Source organism: Molothrus aeneus, chromosome 1 (assembly GCF_037042795.1).
Source record: "Molothrus aeneus isolate 106 chromosome 1, BPBGC_Maene_1.0, whole genome shotgun sequence".
Classification (NCBI taxonomy): domain Eukaryota; kingdom Metazoa; phylum Chordata; class Aves; order Passeriformes; family Icteridae; genus Molothrus; species Molothrus aeneus.
In genome coordinates this window covers 30,815,718-30,840,253 of record NC_089646.1, presented here as the reverse complement: position 1 = coordinate 30,840,253, position 24,536 = coordinate 30,815,718, and the positions used below count along the sequence as shown (strand labels likewise).

General features: G+C 36.0%; 1 protein-coding gene across 5 annotated transcripts in view; it reads right to left on the bottom strand.

The window, feature by feature from the left end:
- HDAC9 (histone deacetylase 9) overlaps positions 1–24,536 on the bottom strand; it is a 457,531-nt gene that overhangs the window by 76,762 nt on the left and 356,233 nt on the right. For all 5 annotated transcript variants that reach the window (XM_066554161.1, XM_066554142.1, XM_066554170.1 and 2 more), the window contains 2 exons: positions 20,235–20,354; positions 19,813–19,910 (listed from right to left, as the gene is read on the bottom strand). In XM_066554161.1, the coding sequence (XP_066410258.1) occupies positions 19,813–19,910; positions 20,235–20,354 (218 nt within the window). The remainder of the gene's footprint in view (positions 1–19,812; positions 19,911–20,234; positions 20,355–24,536) is intronic.

Here is a 24,536-nt window from a genome sequence, read left to right as displayed (position 1 = left end):
ATGTAACTTGTCCTTCATGCTTTCACAGATGCTCTGTTCTATAGGCTGGCATCCGTGCCACAGCCAAAGCGGTGTTCATCTTTCAATGAAACACTAGAGTCATGAAGCTGAGTGATTTGGGGCTGCTCCGTTCATAAGTAGGTACTCAAGAGAGCATTTTTGGAAGGCAGCCACTGGAGTGTACTATATTACAGAATAAATCACACTGAAAAGATGCTCCCTGTCAAGTTGGAGATACTTTTAGAAAAGATCAGTTACAGAAACCATCATATTTATGTGACTATTTCTACCTTTGTTAGTGACACAAGCTTATTTCACACAGACTGTAAGGTCCTAGATGAGTTCCCTGAAGATTTTGTACAGATCACAATACCACAGACTCTTAAATCTAGTGGAGAGGTCTCATTTTTTATAGTACAATGAAGTACAATTAAGGCATGATCTTCCTCTGACAGGTCTGAAATTATCTCCATCCCAACTCCTTAGGGAGTGTGTTGAAATTTAGCCATTTAAAAGATCTCTAGCCAGTGTTTCAACTGCTCTGAACTCTCATAAATATTATCAGCTCTCAATTTCTGGAAAAGGTCCCTGTTGAGAGGTAGTCCCTTCAGGAGTATATAGTACAACCTGATTAAAACACAACCTCATCCCAGGTTCTTGTTCTCATGTATTTTGGTCTAAGTGCAGACAACAATCCTGTCTATGGAAGATGCAATGCAAGGATATAACAGGAAGTGTACAACTGAAGTGGAAACCTCCCATTTCATCAATAAACTGAAGGACAGACCTTGCCTAGAGATATGACTACAATGCATACTGCAGCTAGATGCAAAGATGTTTAGGTTTGAAATGAGTCAATGTGGATAATGAAAAACTCTTGCCAGGGGGACTTGGGTTTGTACAGGCTATTTCATACTGCTAAGAAATGAGAATTTATGTCAGCACAGTATATTTGCCTCTCCAAAGCTTCTTCCAGCCTGAAAGATTAGTTTGGGGACAGACAAGCTACTTACAAGTGTGTGTTTATGTTTTGCCACTGTTCAGTAAAGACAAAATCAATCAGCATGAGAATTCTTCAGACATTGCATAGGTAGCTTAAAGCTGGACTGGACCTGTTTACACTTTCTTTGCAGGTATGGAAGTATAATCATACTCTGAAACACTGGCTTAGAATACTCCTAACCATATATGGATGAAACCACGATTAACTGAGTTTTCCTTCAAGTATGTAAATAAATATTAACTAGACTAGAGATACATTTAACCAGGAACAGCATCCAAATCCAGATGCTGACAGCTAACAATATACTGTAGGAATCTCTGTGGGAGCTGAAGGTCTAAACTCCCACTGAGTTGCATGGAGGCAAAGGAGTTCAGTTCAGTTACCTAAATGAAGAAATCTAGTGGTTTTTGGGAATTTGGGGAACCCTTCCTGGCCACCTGCACAATGTCAGTTACAGCAGTAAACCTCAGCTCCTCCAGTGCACCTCCTGTGGCACAACTTGTAGGGTTTTTCAAACTGAATCAAGGTCCTAGTCAGTACAGACTGTGAATCTAGGAAGTTATTCAGACAACCAATGCATATCCCTGGTTGAGGGTGAGCCACACAGCTGTCTCAGCTGGGCTGACCCAACTGAGCTGTATAACCCAGAGCTGCACAGTGGGAAAGCAGACACCTTGCTGACATGCAGACACCTACATTGCAGGGATACAGTTGGATTTCTGAATTTGATCCTGAACTTCTCTCTGTTTATATAGTAGTTTTTAGCCATAACCCAGTGTGAAATGAGAAGCCAAAAATCACAATTTCTTCAATATTATTCAGTCATTCAAGCTAAAAGCTCCCAGAGAGAAATCATTCTAGGAAGCCTTCCATTAACACTATTCTCCATTTGGTCTTAGTGTACTGGGGCAGAAAAGGGGTCCTGGATAGAGAGCAGAGGAACTCAAGCTTCTTTTTTTTTCAAATATAAATTAATCTCTCTTCTTTTTCAGAGCATAAAGGACATAGGGAAGTGAATCAGATCTGTGTAATCAAATTTTTGAAATAAGATCTGAAAATATATGGCTGTGTTCCACATTTTTCTTTAGGGTACTAATGCAAATTATTACTACACAGCAGGCTGAACCTTCTGTTTCCTCTCAACAAGCTTGTACATTGCTACTTTTCAGTGCAAAAGTTGTAGTCTGATCTAGGGAGCTAATACTATTATACTAACTTATAACAATAATTATCTAGAGTTTACTAAGAATAAGAGTTTTCACAAACAGCATGGGCAATACAAGACTTAGCACTTCATTAATTACATAATCTTTATACAACCTGATATGCCACAAATTATAGTTACAAAATAGATTCCATTAAATAAATGTGCTTTTTCATTTATGTTTTGCAAATTATTAATTCATTTTTAAGATATCTAGGATAAGATTGACTACTAATTGAAAATAATGCTTCATGTTACAGTTAGAATTGAATTTCACTTCTGAAAAAAGACTCTAAGCACAATAATAAATAGAATACAATGGGAAGTCTTTAAAATTTTTAAAGAAACATTGAATTTGTGTGTATTTTCCTGGGTTTTATTACACACTATCAAGCAGTGTAGTTATTTCAAAATAATGTACATATGAATTAAATTAAGGAAACTGAGCTATTAGGAGAAAATATGCAACTAAAACCACTCAGTTTTTCTTAATCCCATATCTGACCTTGTTAACAAGCAGGTGCAAGACTTCACACTATAACCAAGAACAATAAAGAAGCATGCTGTCCTCATTTTTCCTCTAATGGTCCTTTTCTCTAAATCATGTTAGTTCCCATTGGTTTTATGCAATGTTCACCAGTATTACCTTTTGTTCTTTTCAAGTTTATTGTAGTCATGGAAATAGGAGTACAATCCTTTGATCTCTCACATCACACAAAAGTAATCTACGAGAATATAGCATATGCCACAGTATGAGAAATGCATCCCAGTTGAATTACATAGTCAAAAGAATTATGTACCTATGGCATCCTCTGTGAAAGTTCTCTGCAGTGAATTATTCCTACTGTTGTTAATTGAGTACAGCAATGAAAAGTCACTATCAAAGAGCCTCATGTATATACCTAAGGTAGGTTATGTCCTTATTAACTCTTTCTCTATTCTTTACCAGGGTAGAAGATGTCTAAAAGCCATCTATAATTATATAAGCAGTTATAGCAGCTAGCATCCAAATAAATGTTTTTTATGGCATTTATCTTCAAGTTATCCTCTTGTTATCAAATAATGTAAAAAAATAGGTAATGAACAACAGAACATAGTCCTGCCAAAACGTGTGTCGTAGTCATTGCATCTAAAAGTGACTTACTGAACCCAAGTGGTTCAATTTACCTCTTCTTTCCACATTCTAAAATGATACAAAGGAAGAATAATGAAAAGCAGAATCAAACTCTAGTTTTAAATCTTAGGAGGAAAGCAGATGGATTTTCTATCTGAAAACATTTACAGGAGAGCAGATGGGTACATGCAAGGATGACATCTAACAGTCATTTTTTAAAGATCTCTCATTTTAAAGATGCAGCAAATTCACAGAAGTAGTGAAAGTAATGAAACCTAACATTTACTCTTTGCCCAGCCAGTGATTTCCTGTGTGGTCTATATAGTGTTTGAAAAATACACAACAGAACACCATTACATCAGATAATGACTACTTTGTGAATATTTTTGTTAGACTTCTTTTATTAAATTGCAGATTTAAAAGCAATTGTAAGCAAGGTGGAAATTATGAAACTGCATAGTCCTTAGTTCCCCACATTAAAAAAAAAAAAGACCTTTTTAATAATAAGCATTGTACCTTAAAAACATGATTGGAAACTTTGGAAATAAGTGATTTAAGCATTCAGGGAATTTTTTCCTGCAATAAAATGCTTCCTCAGTCACTATCCCCTGTTTGATTTACACCATCCACATGAGCTTAACTTCACAAAGTTTGTGGGCATATGTGCAAAGGTCAAATTAAATCACCAGTAGATTTTATAATTTTATTTCTTTTATTGAAAAGATCATTAGGCATATGTGCAAGGTATCCACTAAATCACTAATAGATCACCTAATCTCACTTCTGACAGTCAAAAAGTCTTTTCCAATATACTATAATATTATTATACCATCATATATGATCCCTTCAATCACATTAGCCTCTCTAAAATGTGATTGCAGCTGAAAGTACAGTCAGACAAGGATCATGATTTATAATGATGGGCTATGATTAATAGCCCAAACTACCTCTTAGACAGCACAGTTTCAAAAAAGACAATTGTGTCTTGTCTTTTACATTATAAAAAATGAGAGCAAACAAAATCTTATGTTTAATAAAGATCAGAATGTCTGCCCATCTGGAAATATTGCTCATAGGAACCCTCATCCTCTCCCACTATGATACTTACAGCACTGTTTTCTCACAAAACAATCTTTTGTATTAGAAGGGAAATTATTGTTTTCCAATAATTGTGATGAATTATGATGATTTCAAAAGTTATTTTCTCAGCTCAGAAAGAGATTCATTAGTGCTAATAAAATACATATCGAGATATAACCAGCTCCCTGTGATGCTGGCTACGAGTTTAACAGGTTAAAATTTCACAAAATGATGATAAAAATATTAAAACCTGCTGCTTCTCTTTTAAGCATATAACCAATTTGCCATTCTACTAACATAAAACATGTTAAAGTGACATGCCATATGAAAGAGAAGAAAAACAAGAAGCCTTCAGGGTTCTTAAATATGAGCCCTTTGTGTAAAAAATTTTTGAGCTACATATGCATACAATTTATTTTTAAAACAAATATTATATACTTATATTACTTATAAATATATTTATAAATCTAAATAATATATTTATATTATTTATAAAATAACACAAGCTGGAACTATCTTGATCTGCAGAAGTCTTCTTTATGAAAAAGAGTTGCCTTTAAGGAAAGGGCTGAATACTCTGTGGAATGTATGATTCTAATTTTTATGAAGGATTCCCAGACATTTTCAAGATTTAAGAAAAACAAAAACACTAGCTCCATGAAAATAAACATAAAACCAAGCAGAATTTCACAAAAAATGTACAAACAAAAATCCAAAATAAAATCTCACAGAATACATATTAACAGGACTGATTTTTCAGTCCTTTTTAATTTGCCTCCTGAGCTCATTGAAAAAAAATGCTTCTTATCTTGATCTGAACTATGGTCCCACTAGAAACTAATTTTCATCAATATTTCTTTTATTAAGTGCTAGTGTTGGTAATATGGGATCTGGCACAAATTGACCAATATTATACGCTTTCATTAGTCTCAGGAGGCCCAATCCTGCAAACACGAATGCACACGTGTACCTTTACTCTGGCTAGTAGCCTAACTGACTTATTAATGAGTTAATATGTAAATGCATTCATTTAAGCAGTTGAAGGATCTGTCCCAGGTTTCTTGACAGCAGTCTTCCCAGGCACCTCAGTGGCCCCAGACTGTGGATCCTGAAGTCTGAGAGACACCTCTCCTGCTACAGGGTGTCTAGATGTGAAAACCAATTCATGCACAAAAGTTCAGCTTCTTCTTTTTCCAGCAGCACCACTAGCTGGAGCAGCTAAAGAGATTAGGACCAAATTCTGAAAGCAATTATCCCGAAGAGAATAATTCAGAACTAACATTGCTAAAATACCTCAATTGTTGCTTGCTCTAACAGTACTTCACAGGAGCTTTTCTGTTTTTGGAGAGCCCGTTACAAGGTACCCTGAAGATATCAGGCTGGCTGTAAGGAGTCAGTTCCGTAGGGTGTCAGGTCTGCAAACACACCATAGGGGTTTCCTCACTTATGCCCACTTCAAAGAAGCATTAAGAACAATTTCTCTTTATTACAGTTTTTAACTAGATTTCTTTCCCCTGTGATGATTAATTAGGCGTTTGTTACAATTTGCTTTCTTTCCACCTCTAAGAATAAATGTACCCTTCTTCTAATCAGACACAAACAAAATGTTTTGAAAAGTAATCACTTGCTAAAAAAAATGGAAATTGGGCTTCTGTGTTGTGAGGAATGTACACACATAGCACAGTGAAATTTAACACGGGTAAATGATCTGACTACCTCAAAGTGAAGTTTCTGCCTTCCTACAGTGGCCTTTCACCCTGCCCTTTCCTCCAATCTGAGGAGAGCTGATGTTGATGGAACATATAATGGCTCCTTTCCTGTGTAGTAAAGTCAGCAATAAAGCTCAGTAATTAAGGTGACTGGGGAGGCCCAGCCCAGCAGGCTAGTGGTGTGGCGAACACTTTCAGAACTTCAAACAATATCAAAGTCACTGAAAAACGGGCCTAGTTCAGGACTGGTTTGAATTAAGCCTCACTTCCACACGCACTTTTCAAATCCAAGCTCAAACAAGAAAGCCAAGGCCTTCTGGATTTCATTAGAGCCAATTATCTTATCTGTTTCATCTCAGGCCTGACCCTAAGGCTGGCAAACAGCTATTCAGTGCATTTGTGTGGTTGTTTGAGAAAGCCTCCAGCCAGCCAATGGCCTGAGGAACCTCTAATTAAAACACAGTTGCCCCCTGCCTCTAGTGATTAAATATTTTCAAGCTTTTGTAAATAATTTTTCCATTCTTTGCCCCAAGCCTCAGAGGTCCAATACATGCAGTAATTTATTTAGTTTGTCAAAGAATACTGCTGGAAATAAAACTATAATAGAAACTTAGAAAACTCTTATATCTTGCCTAACTTCTGCAAGTGACATTCTACAAGCTTGCACAACATATCTACTGTTTCTTATGTAATTAAGCCTTAATAACCACATTGTGTTTGAAGAGATACAGTGTACAACAGGCCCTACATTTTGTTGATAATCATCATGTTTCCTCAGATGTCAACAAGATACGTATGCTCATGGGCTTCATGAGATCACAGATGCTGCAGATGTGATGCTGAGAGATATCTGTGCTTCTGAGATGGATGGACTCTTCTGAGAGGCTGCATCACACTTCAAAAGCCTTTTTGGGAAGGACTGAATCCTACCAGTAGCATACTTTGGAACTGAAGAACAGCTCCAGAATACAGATCCATGTCACCATGTCCCACATAAATTCTAGTAACTAAAATTCCCATGAAAGACAACTGAGCTAGAGGACTTACTCTCTCCATCTTCCTTTCTCAAACCCTGGGAAGACACTGCCTTTTGCATGAGACCAGAGAACCTGATTCCAGCTTGGTTCTAGCCTTGGTACCACACAGTGCTCCACTTCAAGTCATCCTGTGCCCCACATGTGGCCAATGTCACCAGTATTGAGCATGTGCATCTCTCATGCAACATGCAACGTGATGGGGAGAGGAAAAACTTCTATCTCCCAAACTAATCTCTTAACTCCTTACATCTTACTATTATTCTTAACAACAAGAACAACCACATTTATATCAGTAAAATGCATTGGAGGTACTGTCATGAACCAAAGCCAATCGCATAAAACACTAAAATCACCAATCACACAGAATGAATAAAAATATGGCTCATGTCTATGTATTCTATGGAGACTTGGGGAACAACAGGCAGAAGCTGTACATGCCAGAAAAACAGAAGCAGTCTTAGCAGTACAGGAATTTAATCACTGTCAAGTTTTGTGTGAGGTGATATAGCAAAATAGAAATGTAATAGAATATTTCAAGGAAGTTAATGAACCAGTCTCGTAGCTGTTTATGAGAATACCCTACAAGTAGAAACTTTATGACACAAAAAATCAGAAAACCTGTAGCTGGTATCATATGGAAAATGAAATTCATAAGAGCATTCTGAGAATGACACTGCAATAATAAACAAAATGGCTGAAACTTAGAAATCACTTTAGGTGGTTGGAATGGTAATACATTCTGTATTTCAAAGACATGCTACAGAAAGAATTTGCAAAATTTAGATGTTGCTGTGTTGTGACTTCCAACAGAGAAGGTCAAAGGTTACACAAGAACTTGCCTGACTGACAGGCAGAAAAATGGTTTTGCCTATAAAGAGTGGCAGTAGTAATGTCTTGAGGATAAAAGTTTGGTAAAGTTGAGTTTCAACTAAATGCAGGTTTCCTCAATTAGTATATAATAAAGCTACTATAAAATTTCATGATGTACAGAGGAAACATACCTGGAACGGAGAAGCCATTGGTCGACAAACAATAATTCAATTTGCATTGTGGACAAACTGCCCTGCAGAAAACCACAAAGGAGGAGAAGATACCAAGACCAAAAGCAGAAAGTCATGGAATAACTGAGGAAAGATGAAGGAGGCAAATATTGATTCTTCCAAAAGACAAGTTAAAGGAGATGCTCTATGTTCAAGTATGGGTGGAGGCCAGGGATTATCAAGCATGGAAGTCAGGGAAAGATGAATTTACAAGAAAAAGTTCATAGGGATAAATAAAAGTGGATGACACTCAGGCTAGGAAAATTGAGGGTAAAATATAGTCACTGAGTTTGGGTCTAGGAGGGATTTATTTTAAGAATGGTTTCAGAAGAAGACTGAGATGCTCTATTAGAGGAGGTCTAGAATCAGAGGAAAAACAGCAATATGTACACTCAATAGTCTTGGGGATAGAGAGGGAAAAAGGAGAGAGGAAGATGGAGAGCTTAGCAGTACTTCTTATTTATAATGAATCATGATTGTATTGCAAGGGACAAGAGCCTCTTGTGAGGGGAATGAGAGGTTAAATAGACAAATAAGGGAAAAGCTTATGTCCCAGGTAGATCAGTAAATGAAAGAGCATGAGGGCCTGGTAACATGCAAAAGAGTTTTGAGAAAACTCAGATGTTTCTGAGCATCTGAGAAAAACAGATGAGGAACAACTTTGTGATCAGAGGCATGTGACAGAACTATGGGAAGAAAAAGGATGTTACAGATGCTATGGAGAACTTGATGAATGATCAAATTATGACTCCAGGAGAAAAATGTGAAAAGGGGAGGAAGGGTGGAGGAGAGGAAAAGGGAGTATTAACAATCTTGGAAAATTATACTTGGTATTATTGGAAATGTATTTCCAATCTTTGGATCTTTCTGATCTCTTCCAATCTACTACATTCCAAGTACATCTAATCCAAAATTGGCTTTGCAAGATGACAGAAGACAGCATAAAAAACTCTGCGTTCGTTCAGCAAGTTTTTACATAGAAGCCAATGACTGAACTTAACACAGAGCAAATCAAAACTGACTGAAGAGCACTCATCTATGTCATAGTTTTAGTTTCAGGGGCAGTTAATACTTAGCAGTGGCCCATCTGATGGAACAGAATGACAATGAAACCACTGCATTTTTGATTAGTTTGGAAATTAAAGGATCTTCAAGCTATTACAAACTCTGCGTTTATTCTGCTGTGTGTGCAGTTTTTAATAAGAATTACACTGAAAATGATGGGCAATTTTTTTAATTTCTTTTTCTTTGTTGAAAAAAAAGAGGCAAATGATCAGACAATAAATTGTAATTTTCAGATCCAGAGGGAATCAGTTTCCAAAGTGAGTTCATCATACAGAAAGTGAAGCACATGTTAATGAACCATGAGGAATGAAAATTCCCTGTGACAGGAATTGAAGCACTTTCTGAGGTTTAATGATATATTCTTAGCAGTACATTCTTAATCTGTAAACATCTTGATTGAAGAGTTAGGAACGTTAGACTGGATAGGGTGATGAGCTCCCACTCTCCTACTAGCCTAGTAATTCAGAACTAGAATACTAACTTTTTTGAGAAATGTACTTTTTTTACTAAAACATAATCTTTTTGTATATTTGCATTTCCTTGATATTTAGTTATTTTCCTAGATATTTAGATATTTAGTCTCCCTCTCAGAGGGAGACTTCTTTAAGCGTGAGGAAAAAGAAATCAAGCCCCAAACATTCCAAATAATCTGACAGCAAAGGCGTAAATTTCAGATGTGATGAGGTCAGGTTCAACCCTCTGATTTGTAGGAATGGGTGACAACAAACTGTCTTCACTCTTTCACAGTGTCACAGAATCATCAGATTGGAAGAGAACTTCAGGACCAGCTTGTCCAACTGTCATCCCCACACCACCTTAGCTACCCCTAAACCATATCCCCAAATGCCACATCCAGACACCTCTTGAACACTTCCAGAGATCATGACTCTGCCATCTCCCTGGGCAAATCATTCCAGTGCCAAACCACTCATTAAGTGATTTTTTCCCCCCTAATCTCTAATCTGAACCTCCCCTGGTGCAATTTGAGGCCAAATCCAATCCCAAAGCATTGGGATTTTTCACTTAAGATTTTCTAACATCCTAGAAGTGATGTCCTCACCAAAAGGTTAGACATGAACATTATCATAGAAGGGTTTGAAACACAAACACTTAGTTGTTTTCTTGGAAACTTCTAATAGTTTTGGTTTTGTTCCAGTGTAGAAGAAAAGTCACATGTCATAACCACAGACAGTTGCTGCTTACTGGAAGTGCTGTCTTTAATCATCTTTGCTTTAGTAATGCACCCCCTGAACACGAGGGACACAGCACCAGAGTCCTGTCAGCTTACTGACAGTGAGAAAAAGAACCAAATAAGCTGCATCATGCCTTCAGCTCTCTTCCTACTATATTCTGATAAGCATGTATAGTCCCACATGCATGACACAGGAGAAATGGATCCCAAACATAGCTATCTTCAACCTGGCTTATCCTGTGCTGTAATTTGTTTGCTTTCTTTTTCCATTTTTTTTTTAATAAATTACTAATCTTGGTAACTTTATTTTAACAGCTGATATAAATATCACTGAAAGGCTTGTGGTAGGTAAGCATATGAATCAGCCAATAAGATCCTTTAAAAGCTTACTTTGTTTCAAGGCATAACAACTCATGAAACTGCTTGTATATAATCTTAAAGATTTGACTGCTTAAGTAGGTTAAATGTAGTCACAGTGTTTAAGATAAAATCCTGCCACATTTACTCAGTGAAAAGCCTCTGATTTCACAAAGTCTTCTAGCAATGATTTTTGAGAGAAGCTACTATTTTGTGTAAGCAACAGCTCTGTATCTTAGCTATGAATTATGGTGTTGTGCACAACTGAGGTCTGCAGAAACTAACCCCACAAATGATCAATTGCCTTCTAAATAGTAACACTAGTATATGTGATTACAGGACAAAGACCCCACTTCGCCTGAATAAAAACATACACAATGGTAAGTCACTCTACAACTAAGCATTTTTCTTGTACTGCTTGTAAAATTAATGTCTCAGAGCTTGAAGTCTGATGGATTCCCTCACACTGGGTAATGACTTACTATCCAAGAAGGTGCACTGATTTAATGGATTACTGATGGCCCAAGTAGTACTGCTAATACCACATAATGATGAGTCATAGACCTCCCTGAACTTATTCATTAGACATCTATTTTTGAGACATTTATGTTTTCAGAGTTTCAAACATTTCTCCACAGGACTAAAGGCTGACTTCAAAAAGTAATGAAATACTTGGAGTTAGGGCTCCAACAATATCCAGTAACCAGAATCCTCATAAGATCTTGCAGCACTGAACACAGTGCTATTCAGCATGTCACAATTTTATAATCTGGCTCTTGCCAGATTTTCTATTTTTCTTTAGAATTACTGCAGCTTTATTTTCTAAAACATTTTTTTCTATGAAAAATGCTTATTTCTTTTGTGCAATTATTGTATGGGTAAAGTGGAGCATAGACACACAAAATTATTGGGATAAAAAATATATCTCCAAGGAATTATTTGTCCAAAAGCATGAGAACATCTATAAGCACAGACATGCCCTGGAGGTACTCACACAAACTAACACTGAGACACAGGTGTGTGAGCACACCAGAACCTCACAACACTTCTTTGCAATCCTGCTTAGATTTGAAAGCAACAAAATAAAAACTCCCATTTATTTGTCTTCTTTAAGTATTAAAAGAAGATTAATGGAGATCTCATTAGTTAAGCTAGCTAAAGAAAGCATGAATAAGAACTGTGTAGCTGAAAGGCCTCTGTTTCTGCTGTTCTTGAAACAACACTTCTGTCTGAATCTGGATAAAGGGCTTTTAATAAAAATATCCACCAAAGGAAAACAATTAAACAATACATAAAGCACCAGGGTGCAATCTAGTGGTTCTGTTACAGTCTGGAGCTGTTCCAGCAGAGAACATGTGGATATTTTTTACAGGCTGCAGTGTAGTTCTTGAAAGTTATTATAAAGCAACAAAATTTAAATTGGGACTGGACATCTATACAATCACTCAGTGTTGCTGTAGGACTTTTAATTCTGATCTGAAATTTATCTTCATGTAAAGACCACAGATATTTTGATTTTTACAGTAAAAACATCTTCTCCACTTTTATTTCTGTTTAATTTCTTCCAGGATGCTTTTGGTGATATTTCCATCAAAGTAATTGACAATATGACAATTCTTTATCCATACACCTCTATTCTTTCATCTTTCTGGCTTAACAAAAATTGGAAAATGGTTATATTGGAAAAGAGTTCAGATACTTTCCAGTACTTTCAAACTACAGACCATGTACAGCTTGGGGTTTTAATCAAATAGTTTTTAACCTGAAGCACATAAACCTGACACATGCCATATTTTATTATCCTTTCTCCTCCGCCCCCTACTCTGCCATGTCAATAAAAGAAACTGTGCATCTGTAGAAAAGTAAGCCAACACTAATTAATTTCTGTAATGAACGGTTTCACTTTTGTAGTTCCAGTGAATTAAAGGAGCACCACATACAGTTTTAAAAATCCCAGTACAGTAAAGGTGAAAATTTAGGGTATTCAGTCAGAAGTTAGATTTTCCAAATAAAAGCAAAGAAGTAGGCAGAACAAGAGGTTGCAGGTTATAAACACTGTTGCCAGTTTTAGTTTTATGGTGAACTTTGAAGTATAACAAAATGCTGAAAAGCTGTTTATACCACTGTTTCAAATGCTTTTAACTCTGCTTCTCCATTTCCTAAAGACTCAATGCTCAAAACATTTGTCAAGAAAAAAAAAAAAGCATGAAAATTTATCATTGTTACAAAACCTTCATCACCACACTCAAAAAAGAATTCTAAAGTCACAAATCATCAGGACTATTGAATGTTTACATATGAAACTTATACTCAAAGCAGATTTAAAAATTATTCCAAGCAGACTTCTACCTTCTTCAAACTTCTTCAAAAGAAATTGTTCAGGCACTCCTAAGTTATCTTTCTATAGCTGATGGTACATCTTTGAATTCTCCTAAGACATTTTCTATGACAGAAGAGAAAAGAGAGACATCTCTGGTTGAAATGAGCATCTTTTAAAGACCCCTGGTAGAAGTGACAAGGTCAGAAATTAAAAAATGATTGAAACTGTAACTAATACCTGCAGAATGCTATGGGTGTCTGAAAGCAAACCATACACATTCATACAGAAAACATTGTTTAGATTTCCTAGAGCTTCCATGACTGTGTTCTGTTCAGCTACATTTTTCTTCCTAAATGCATTGTCCTTGACAATGCAGAAGGACTGTGGGTAAAAAGCAGTCTCAATAATGTCCACTTGCATTTGGGTAAATCATTATCTGCCTGTCATACACTACTCAGAGATTCTGCCTTCCTCTATACACAGTAAAATGCTGAATGTATTTCTGCCAACAATTAGACAAGAGAAACAACTATAGTTGAGATAACTTTTAGCAGTTATTACAAAGCAACATATTGAGAAATAAATAATTAGTTTCCATTATTAAAGATAAGGATGGCATTTGGGTAATTCTGAGGCTATTGTTACTAGAGTTCACTGATAACACAACAGGTTGAAGTTCTGAAGATGTTACTGGAGTTTACTTCTTCTTTCATTGACTCATGAGGCTGAGTAGCTAACTTGTTTTTTTTAAAACTGCTCCCATGCTTTTGTCTTTTTATCTCTTCGAAGAGATATCAAACATTATCAAACATTTGAATCAGAAACTTAGTCTTATTGTAGTTTTTAGACCTCATCTAGTATAATATAGCCTCAGCAGCAGCCTCTGGAAATTACAGTCATAAAAACTTAATAGCATTAATTTATGGGTACTGAGAATCATTGTATAAAAGAATTATACTCAAAATCTATTCTTGGTGGAATTCATTAAACATCACAATACAGCATTGTACTATGACTCACTTTCAATAGTTAGGTACAGCTGAGAAAAAATGCTGATTTTTGTCTTCTACATTATTTTGTTATGTTTATCAGAAACCAAGGTTTCTACTCAGAGAGTTACACAACATTGCAGAGCAGTGATGCCAAGGACAGCCATAATAATATTCAAAATCATATAAATTGATGGTTCGCCCTCATGTGGTGTGTTTAGCTCATTTCCAGAAAATAGCCAAGCCTCAGCAATGAGCAATTAAAGTGATTTGGCAAGTGGATACATTTCTAAGTGAAGAGAGATTGAAAAACACCAGAAATACTGTATTTTGAGAGAAGAAAAATAGGAAAGGACATTACACAGATCATACAAAAGTATTTAAAATAATAAATGTGGATGGGGAAGAATGTGAGTTTCATCTACACATGTAATACATAAACAAATGGACATTTAATGAAAGTGGAAGACTAGTGATTTGAGTTAAAACAAAGAATTTTTGTTTTTCAGACACACATACTTAAACCCATGAAATTCAATACCAACAGGATAAATGAAACTTCTAAAAGTTATCTCAAATTCCTTAGTCAACAAAAAAGTTTTAAAAGTAAAATTTACAGGAAAATTAAATTCATAAATAAAAATACATGCTATGTATACTTCTATTAAAGAACAGCAGGCATATATAGCAATATAGTGTTCTTCGTAGCATTTATGAGTTAAATTCTAACGTAAATAGTAAAGAAAAACTACAGTCAATATCTATGCTGAAACAGAGTTAACAAGGACTATATATATATGAAAACATCAAAAAGTACTTTTACAGAGTTTTTCATTTGAAATGTCAAAATTAAATGTCATGAGATCTGGTAATGAAAAACTATGGAAAAAACCAAATTGTATACATCAATGCAATATTTCAAATTAACATAATTGCACCTTGTATGGCCACAAGATGAAAAGGAATATTTTTGTTAATATTTTTGAGCGCAGACTAGAATGCAGAGAGTTTTAAACATACTGATTTTCTCCCAAAACAGCCACTAAGGACTGCAAGACAGGATGAAGATTTTCTGCACACCTTTGTTTTCTTTAATTTTTACATTTTAACATATGTGATTTCAACCATGATTTTAATTTTGAACTTTGTTTAAAATTATATTTTGGGGTAATTACAAATGTATTTTAAATTAAATCATGGATATAGCTCATCCTTAACTCCGCCTTATTGCCACCTATTTCTTTTGAATTTGCTCGCCTTCTTAAATTTAAATCAAACATGTGACTGCTAAAAGATAATATTATCATGAGCTATTGCTAATCATTCCAAGAATCACCCACACATATATGTTTCATTTTATGCAAGCTTTTATGGCCCGGTTCATTAATATGCTGTGGTTGTTTTATGCTGCTCTGGACTAGTGCAAAGCAGCCAGAGCATACTGGCTGGTTCAGCTAAATTTACAATTCCTTTGTTGAATAAAACCAGTGCTAAGCAGTTGGAAGGCACAGCCTAGTTTCCTTCTGTCTCTTGCTTCTCTTTCACACTTGTGAGCACTCTCATTTGTTTCCACCACCTCCTGCATCCTCTGTATTCCACTCTACAGAAACACATCTTTCCTGTCCCCTGCAAACTCCAAGTACACACAGAGACATATGAGCATGTACAACACAGACCTGAGCCTCCTTCTGCTCTCTGCTTTACTGAGCACATCTGGTGCAATGTGGAGCTTATGAAAATAATTATTTGAACATTACTAGTCAACCATTGCTCTTATTTTTTTCTAGAACTGTTGGCAGAAGAGAGTGGATTACATCCTCATAAACTTGAGTGTAAAATCATCCTCCTAGAAAACAGCCACCATATTCTTTGGCTTTCAAAGAGATTAAAGCAAATTTAACCTGAATAGGTGGAACTAAATGATGAAACAAATTCTCTGGAGGGATACTTCAGAACTTAAAAATAATGGAAAAGAGCTGTGCATTTTTGTTATCTTAGGAGAAAAGAAGAGATGCCTGTTCTTTAGAAAACTGTCATTATTTCAAGGATTTTTTGTAGCTAGGCCAGTTCCTTAACTATGGTAAACATCAAACAACACTTTTCTGGCAAAATTAAATAGCATAGTGATTTGATTACTGCAATTATTTTCCATTCTACAGAAAGTTCTCTATCCTACATTTTCTACTACCTCCATGTAGTTAACAAATGCAAACTTATTTTCATAGTAGCAATAAGAAAGAAATGAAAACATCTTTTATAAATGAATGAGCAGTCTTCATCTTTAAATTGGCTACAGCCACTTCAATTTGATTTTGCAATAGAAAGAGTTAGTTCAAAAATATAATAAACTTTTAATGTAGCACTGAAATCAGAATGGCAGACACAAACCAGCACCCTAATTTTTCCTGTTTCCCACTACTGTCCCAGGACAGCCACTCAGCATGCCTTTGCAGTGATTACTCTGTGCTCAAATTTTTCTGCATTTTCACACGTGAAAATTGTTTTTTCCTGAAGAAATGAAAATATTTTGTCAAACAGTTTAGATGAAGACTGAGGTGGAATATTATTCAGTCCTAAAAAGATTTACATAAAATAGATTTATCTAGTTATTTATGCAATGGGAAATAACTAGTATTCTGCTACCTGCATGTATTATAGGTATGTGTGTAAATGCTTCTAAAAATATATTCTGACCTAAAAATTGATATCAAGTACATTGTCATATATAATATCTGGTTATGAGCTGAACTCTAGAGACAGAAAAAAAAAGCCTTGGTCTTTTTTTCTGTGGACATTATCATTTAGAAGGATCTCTGCTGTGAAATTTGACAGTCAATCAAGTAATAAATAACAAGCTACCTAGTGTCAAGGCTGGTGACACTTCAAATATGTGCTTGGCACAATTCTAGGACAAAATTAGGGCTCTGCTGGTGAGAAAGTGAAAGCTCTGTGCACTAGCTGGAGAGTTTTAGATTATTTTAATGCAAATTTCTCAGTTCCTAAGAACTCAAAGGATTAGGCTCTGGAACCAGCAGGAAGCCTTGGCTTCTCTCCAAACAGGCTCCACCCAATCTGCAAATTTACACCTTGGTCACACCAGAGAGGACCTTCACCAGTATCCAGTCCTGCCTTCACTAGTGAATGAATACTGCCCAACCTCTCTGTCTACTGGTAGGTATATAGAGAAAATATCTCCATTTTCCCCCTATTTTTCTCTTAAGATAGAAGATGTTGAAAATTTGCTCCACAACTCAGTTTGGACCTTCTCTGTAAGTCTGTCTTACAAAGCATGTAATCTAAAATAAAAAACCAAATCATGTTTTTCTATCTCTGAAATTCACTTATTTTCTTAAAAACTGACTCGTTGTAGACAGAAACTCCAGAACAACACCTGATTTGTTGGGAGAGCATGGCAACTCTTCTATTGATTTTCTGTACTTTTCTGGACTCTTGCCAGTCTCAATTCTGCTCTGGACAAACTGAAAACTTAGGCTACATCATGTGTGATGTTTTGGATAATAGCAAGGATAGACTCTGGCCCATGGATAAAGTGTCTCTTTACTAGGAGCTGTAAATTTACCTACCACTCAGGCCAGGTCTACAGAAACAGCTACCTGATCTGTCCTAAGTAACTGACAAATTTTTGTATCCACCCTCCTAAGTTGGATGCTGTTTACTTCAATGATCCCCATTCAAAACTGTCATACCAGTCATACTAAATCCATGTCAGCAAGACCTACAGAGGGCAAAAAGCCTGTGATCGGGTCAAAAGGGGCTGAGAGTGTAGGGAAACATTTCCTGTTGTTGCTTGGAGAAAAACATTCACATTCATTACAACATTAATCACAAAGTTAAATGGATGCATTTAAAATAGCAACATTAAATTTTTCACCATCAGCAATTTTTTCAAAAAGGAGATTCTAAACTTAAATTTGAATTTATTTGCCTTAAAAACATAGTTAAGTTTATGTCTGCATATGATAGTCAGAGTGTAGTAAGTTATACAAATTTTATTTTCCTAGTCCTGCTTTGCTTAGGAACAGAGACTGAAAATCCCGCTAACTCTGAAGCAGAGTAATAGGCATAGCAGCAATACTAGCTGCTCCAAACAATTTACTAGTGTGCCTTAAAATAGAACTGTGAAGTACAGATTTGTAAATGCACTCTTAAGCCCAGGTATTTTTCATCAGGATAGCAGAGGTACCAATTATGGTACCTCAGTATGTGAGTCTTTTGTTGAATAACTGGGGACCACCATTCTCTGCATCATTAGATGGCCACATTACCTATATCATTAGTGGGACGGTTTGGATCCAAACCAAGAATGTTGGGGTGGAAATATCAGATATATTAGTATCAGACACTAATACCAGTGATTTGAGCCATTCAGTTCCTTAACTTATGTAGAAATCTCATGGAAGTATAGGAAAGATATTGGAAAGAGGTTGATGCACTACTGAGTGTAGAAAATTTGGAGCCAGATACTTACCATTTATTTAGACTCTTTTTAGATACAGACAAATACAAAAAAGATTAAAACTTTTTCTACAATAACAGTGGGATGAATGTGTCAGGCTATTTCTCTGACTAGGGCTTAGACTCTGATTTCAGGTGTGTTGTTTATTAGAAACTGCATATTATTTCATGGGCTGCACAGAAGTTCTTTGGGAAGAAACCAGAAAATACGCACACAAAAATTCCAACAAACAAAACAAGATTTTAATGGGTTTCTGTGGTGTATTTTCAATGGAGTATAGTCAAAAACTGTATATGGTAATTGCGCTACTTCAAACTAAATGTCTTGAAAGACATTAGAGATACACATTGGTTTTCTCATTGCCTTTCTTGCATATCATTCTTTTTTAAATGAAACTCCTTTTCAGAGGTGTAGCATTTGCCCAAATTTGAAAGATGAACCCTACACCTTCCCTAAACTTCACTAAACTCTTCCACTGGATTGTTTTACAATGAAAGGAAATGGTGTATCTAAGACAGGACACTGAAACTCTAAATCTTTTAGTGTTTTGTACTGTTCTTATCTCCTCTGGTCCCATGAAAATAAGACTTAATAGATAATGAAGCATCACCTATGAAGGAATAAAATTTCATTTATGAATGAGCTATTGAGAGTATTCATTATGAGTGAGCAAAGAGAAATACAGCATGCAACATTTCCTATCATTCTTATTGCAGTATGTCAAAATTGTTTACTTTTAATTAAATAACACTTTACTGCAATTTGTAGAAAAAAAACTAATAGTCAAAACTGTGAGCATCATAATGAGTCTTTTAAATGAATGTAGAGCACTGGATTTGGACCATACTTCATACTCCTTTCTGTCTGCTCTACTGGCATGTTACTGCAATCAATGTGAATGTGAACAGTAATTTCCTTCTGCCTGGCATAATAAATACTTACATTTAAATTTTCTAGGTAGGGAAGTAAGCAAGCCCAAAGAAATTTTACTGGCATAGCATATACTGAAAACACAAGTTACCAATTAAATAGAAATTTTTTTGTTGATTCTGCATGGATGATCACAACTATTAAATGACCCATTTTTTCATTTACTAAACCTTCATATTCCAGGATTAATTTATTTTCACCATGGATTATTCTCCTGACCTTCAATATTACATTAGCTCTTATTCATGTGCTTTTGTTCTACAAACAGTTTTTAAGACTCTTAAATGGTACCAACCTGAATGCTGTGAGATACTCAACATCACCCATAGGAGGATCCAAGCCACCTGTCCAAGCAATATTTATGTTATACCCTTCACCAGGGCCACTTCCAACCTGAAAAAAAGAAATAAAATGCCAAAAAGGGAGAAAAAGCAGAAAAAGGAGGAGGAAAATAGAAAGGGAAAGGGGAGAAGAAAAAAAAATCTCAAATGTGCATTAGAAACAAACATCAAACAACATGTCAGATCAGCCTTGTTTGACAAGGACTGCTCTGGGTTATGCACTTGTTCTCCACTGGTCCCCTGCTCCCAGTAGACAATTTGGTAATCTGGTGTAATTTAAAGGACCAGAGAAGGACAAGAAAATTAGGGGTAATCATGCAACGCAATTACCTGAAAGATACAAATAAAAATGGGGCTCTAAAGAAATAAACCTAACCTCATTTGGGGCTCCACTGCCGGGGAAGAAGTTGCCTTCATCATAGCGATGGAGGGAAACATACAGGATGCTGGGGTCAGCATAAAAAGCCTGCTGTGTACCGTTGCCATGGTGAACATCCTAAAGGAGAAAGAAAACAGATGACAAATGTAATAATGTCCAACTCAGTTTAGAGAGCTCAGTTCTGCTTTCTTTTACACCCTCCTCCTCCCTCTCTCTCTCTCTCTCTCTCTCAGTTTCTCTCCCTCTCCCTTGCCCTCCTTTTGTCTTTCCCTTTCCCCCTCCCTTCACCACCCCATACTTCCTGAACTTTCAGGCAAATTACTCTTTAATGCACTCATTTTTTAAACTGGCTTCTAAAAATCAGGAAACCATAGCGAGCGTGCCCTGGAGACTCCAGATGAGCAGTCATTGAGAAATCCCAGTCCTTTTGTACAATTAGATATTTATACACCGGCTCTTTGTACTCCTTGCCTCAGTGATGGAATCTAGCATCCTGTTTTATGGAGGAATTTTATGACTTATTAACTGCCAACAGTTCATAACCCCTCAGGCTTAATTAACTAGCCTCATTGGCCTCTGAAGAAAGACTAATGTTTAAACTACAAACTAGTATTTTGCAGAAGGATCTATGGTTTACAGAGCTTTTTCACAATTCTTGACAGAACACTAAACATAAGAGTATTCATTGATTTGCCAAGTTCCACTATTGAGGTCAAAGGCTCTGCGACCAGCTGAGTAAATTGGCTTTCTTGAAACATTCAGTTCTGTTCAGTCCCTGAGCAGTTAGATCCACATCAAAAGAGATGCCAGATGCGGAAAGGACTTAATTTTTGCAAAATCATGACGGCAACAGTTGAAGACATAGGAATATGATCTCATTAGCTATTAAATCATCTGGCAGATAGGACAGCGCCTTCCACAATCAAGGAGTGACTTTGGTCAGCCTCCATACTTCAAACATTTTATAATGACAGTGAATAAAATTCCGTCTTTAAATAAAAGGCTGACAAAGAAATGCTGACAGTATATCTATAAAACAAAGGCTGATGATGCAGACGTTTCCTTTTTTTTAGTTTGTTTTCACAGTTCACTACTATTCTATGTGGTTAGACACACAAGAATTTTACAAGTGAAAATGGAAAATCCACTTGCCTTTCAGTAAAAGTTAAAAAAAAAAAAAACTTCACTAGCATTTCTAAGAAGCTGAAAAGTTATAGATATTTTTTATTTTCCTCCTTTAGTCCATCCCTTTGAAATTTCTGATTTAGAGAATTAAGAGGGACAGACAAAGTGTGTTGAATGGCAACACTTTCACTGTCACCCAGTCTATTTATTTTACAAACGTTATGAGGTCTAAATCCCATGTAGTGTCTGCGAAACAGAAGTCACATTCTCCTCACTATGCCTACTCCAGGAGGGCTCAAGTTGTACCTCAAGGTGTGCACTGCCAATAGCACAGCAAGCACTGAACATTGCTTGTCCTCCTTGCCTGCTGAAGTAGCCCGAGTTTCACCCACATTGTTCAGAACTCCCTACACTGATTGAATCCTACTTGTACTGCATTGTGCTTGACTTGGACCTCCTCTGGGACCTCTGCAGGGTAGTATTATAAGAGTTTCATTTCTTTTTTATGTTGAAAGTACTTGAAACAACATGAGGATGGAGTTACAGCCCAACTGTGACTTAATGCCAAGGTTAAATGTAACACATGAGACGTGCAAAGGAGAACACACTGGTATGAGGCTGTTGAAGATTTCAAGGCAGTCAGTCTAGTGTTAGATGGTTCTGACTGGCAAATGAAGTAAAATTTGGCATGCAGACTAATCCCAGAATCCCATTCAGTCTTCAGCTGTTAGAGTTAATTGGTTTACTCCAAACCAGACTCAAAACCTTCTAGCATAAATGCAAGTATGGATGATCCTGGAATGAGGATTTCAACAACCTGACAAGCTATGCTGGGAACATAGATAGATCTGAAGGGACACAGTAGGACTTCACTTTGTTATTTTAATTAGTCTTTCTTTTCCATACATATTTGAGGCTTTAGATATATTCTTTCTGTAACAGTTTCCAACACAGGAGGAAAAATGTTAAAGGGGAATAGAGATATTTCTTTTCCTTATTATTTTTTTTATTATTCAAATCTCAAGCTAGCTTTCTTGTTTAAACTTTGATTCCACTAAGAGCTCTTTTTTGAAGAGCAGTTAACGTCTCTGATTAGACAAAGGAATGTGTTCTTTAAGGCTGCGGATGTTAGCATGAGGGAAATGAGTTCATATTCTGCCCTTAGTGGATCAAATTTATTCAGGGTATATAAGACAGTTCAAAACCAGAGATTTATGCAAATGGTGGAATGAGGAAAAAAAACTGTCAGATAGGTCTTTTATTTTACTGTATAAATAGATTAAATAGATGAAGGGAAGATTGACAATTAAAAAGTTAAGAATTTATATATGAAGACGTGTAGAAGCTATGAAGACTACACTTAATTTGTAACTAGAGTATGCTTTAGTGTGTGGGATTGGATATTACTTTTTAATATTTATATTGTAGTAACATGTATAGCTGCCAACTTGCATGAGGTCCTGCTGTGCTAGTCACTATCAAAATATAATCTTAAAGGTTAATTTCAAGTCTCACATCTGTAATTCCATTCTTTCCTTCAGATGCCCCAAACTCTGTTGGTGGGAATAAAGGTGTCACTATTAACTTGTTCATTCATTCAGTTTAGCCTGTGATTTATCCATAGTTTGCATGCATAAGAACTTTTCCATATGAATTTTTGTACATCATTGCTCTGACCATGGAGCAGACTAGGGACTGGACTGCAACTGCTCCAGGAATGAAGTCATCTGTGTCAGCCATATATTTCTTCTCTTTCACCCACAGAGTTTTTCTGGTCAATGGGACAGTTGCAGAAAGGCTGAAAATTCCCTATCTGCTTTCCCAGGTAAAGATAGACAGCTTCACAGGTAATCATTTGCACAGGTAATGATTTGCACATTTAACCTTGCCTTGAGAAACTGAAGCCGAATTTCTAAGTGCTTATTGGCTAAGTATATCAAAGGGAAGTGTTTTAGGTTTTTCCCAACAAGGCAAATATAACATTTACAGGCAAAAAGACTTAAAAACATTCACAAACTTTGAGTAGGCTTTTCCTATTAAAAATGAGAATAAACAGAGAGTTCACTTTTGACCAGAATTTACATCAATGAACTGAAAGATTCAAGTCAGCAAATAGACATAACGTACAGTAGAAGTGAATTTTTCAGAAATAATAACTTCTGGCAGTTTATAATTATGTTTCTAAATGACAGCAGAACAATCTGAGAAATATTTCAAAAACATTCTAAGAATATTTAATTTACACATATACTTAGTCTGCCACTCATTTTTCACTTACCATTCCTTCTCCCACACTCCCCCTTTCTCTGCTTCTCTTCAACAGTCAGTACGCATATTTAACTGAACAAAAGTGCTAGATGGTAAGGCCATGACTCCACAATAAGATTTAATTATGAGTGCAGATATGAACAAGATTTAGACTATTAAGCTCTGCACTTCAAAAACCCTTTAACATATTTTGTCTTTAAATCTTTTATCACCTGCAAAAATTAATTAAGTGCAGATGTAACAGGTTAGGTTTTGATGCCAGGGTTCATTTCCTGTCTATGCTTTGTCAGACACCCTATTACACCTCGTCATGAACTGTAGGAAAACAAAAATGGTGCTCATAAATCAGCATTCAACTTTCCTTGGGCTGTGCATTGGGCTGATCCTTTGAGTGCAAGGCAGAGCTCCAATTCATTATTCATGAAAATAATATAGCCAACATGCCAAATGTCATCTGTATTTAAATAATCCATTTGTTAAATTTATTAAGTATTGTGTAAAATGCTTTCTATTAAAATACAAGACTAATCCAATGAAGTAGATTTTTAATCACATAGGTTTTCCTCAGGGAACCACCAAAACCTGGAATACATGACTAGAAAACTTCTTGGGGGGGAACGACCTGTCGATTTGTTTAATAATATCAAAGTTATGCAACAAGTCAAATCATTGTGAACTGGGGAAAGTTTGTTACCAATGCAACAACATTCTTTAAAGAATATCTGACTACTTAAAGTTTCTATTCTGTTGGGAAAAGTAAAATTGGGTTCTGTAGGGTTATTTTAACAGTGGAAGTATCAATTCATTTAAGGACCATAAAAGTTGCCCTGATCTGTGCCTTCTTCTCATTAAATTGCAGTTAACACCATTAAAGTGAAACATAGATGTTTATAGCTTCAGTACTGC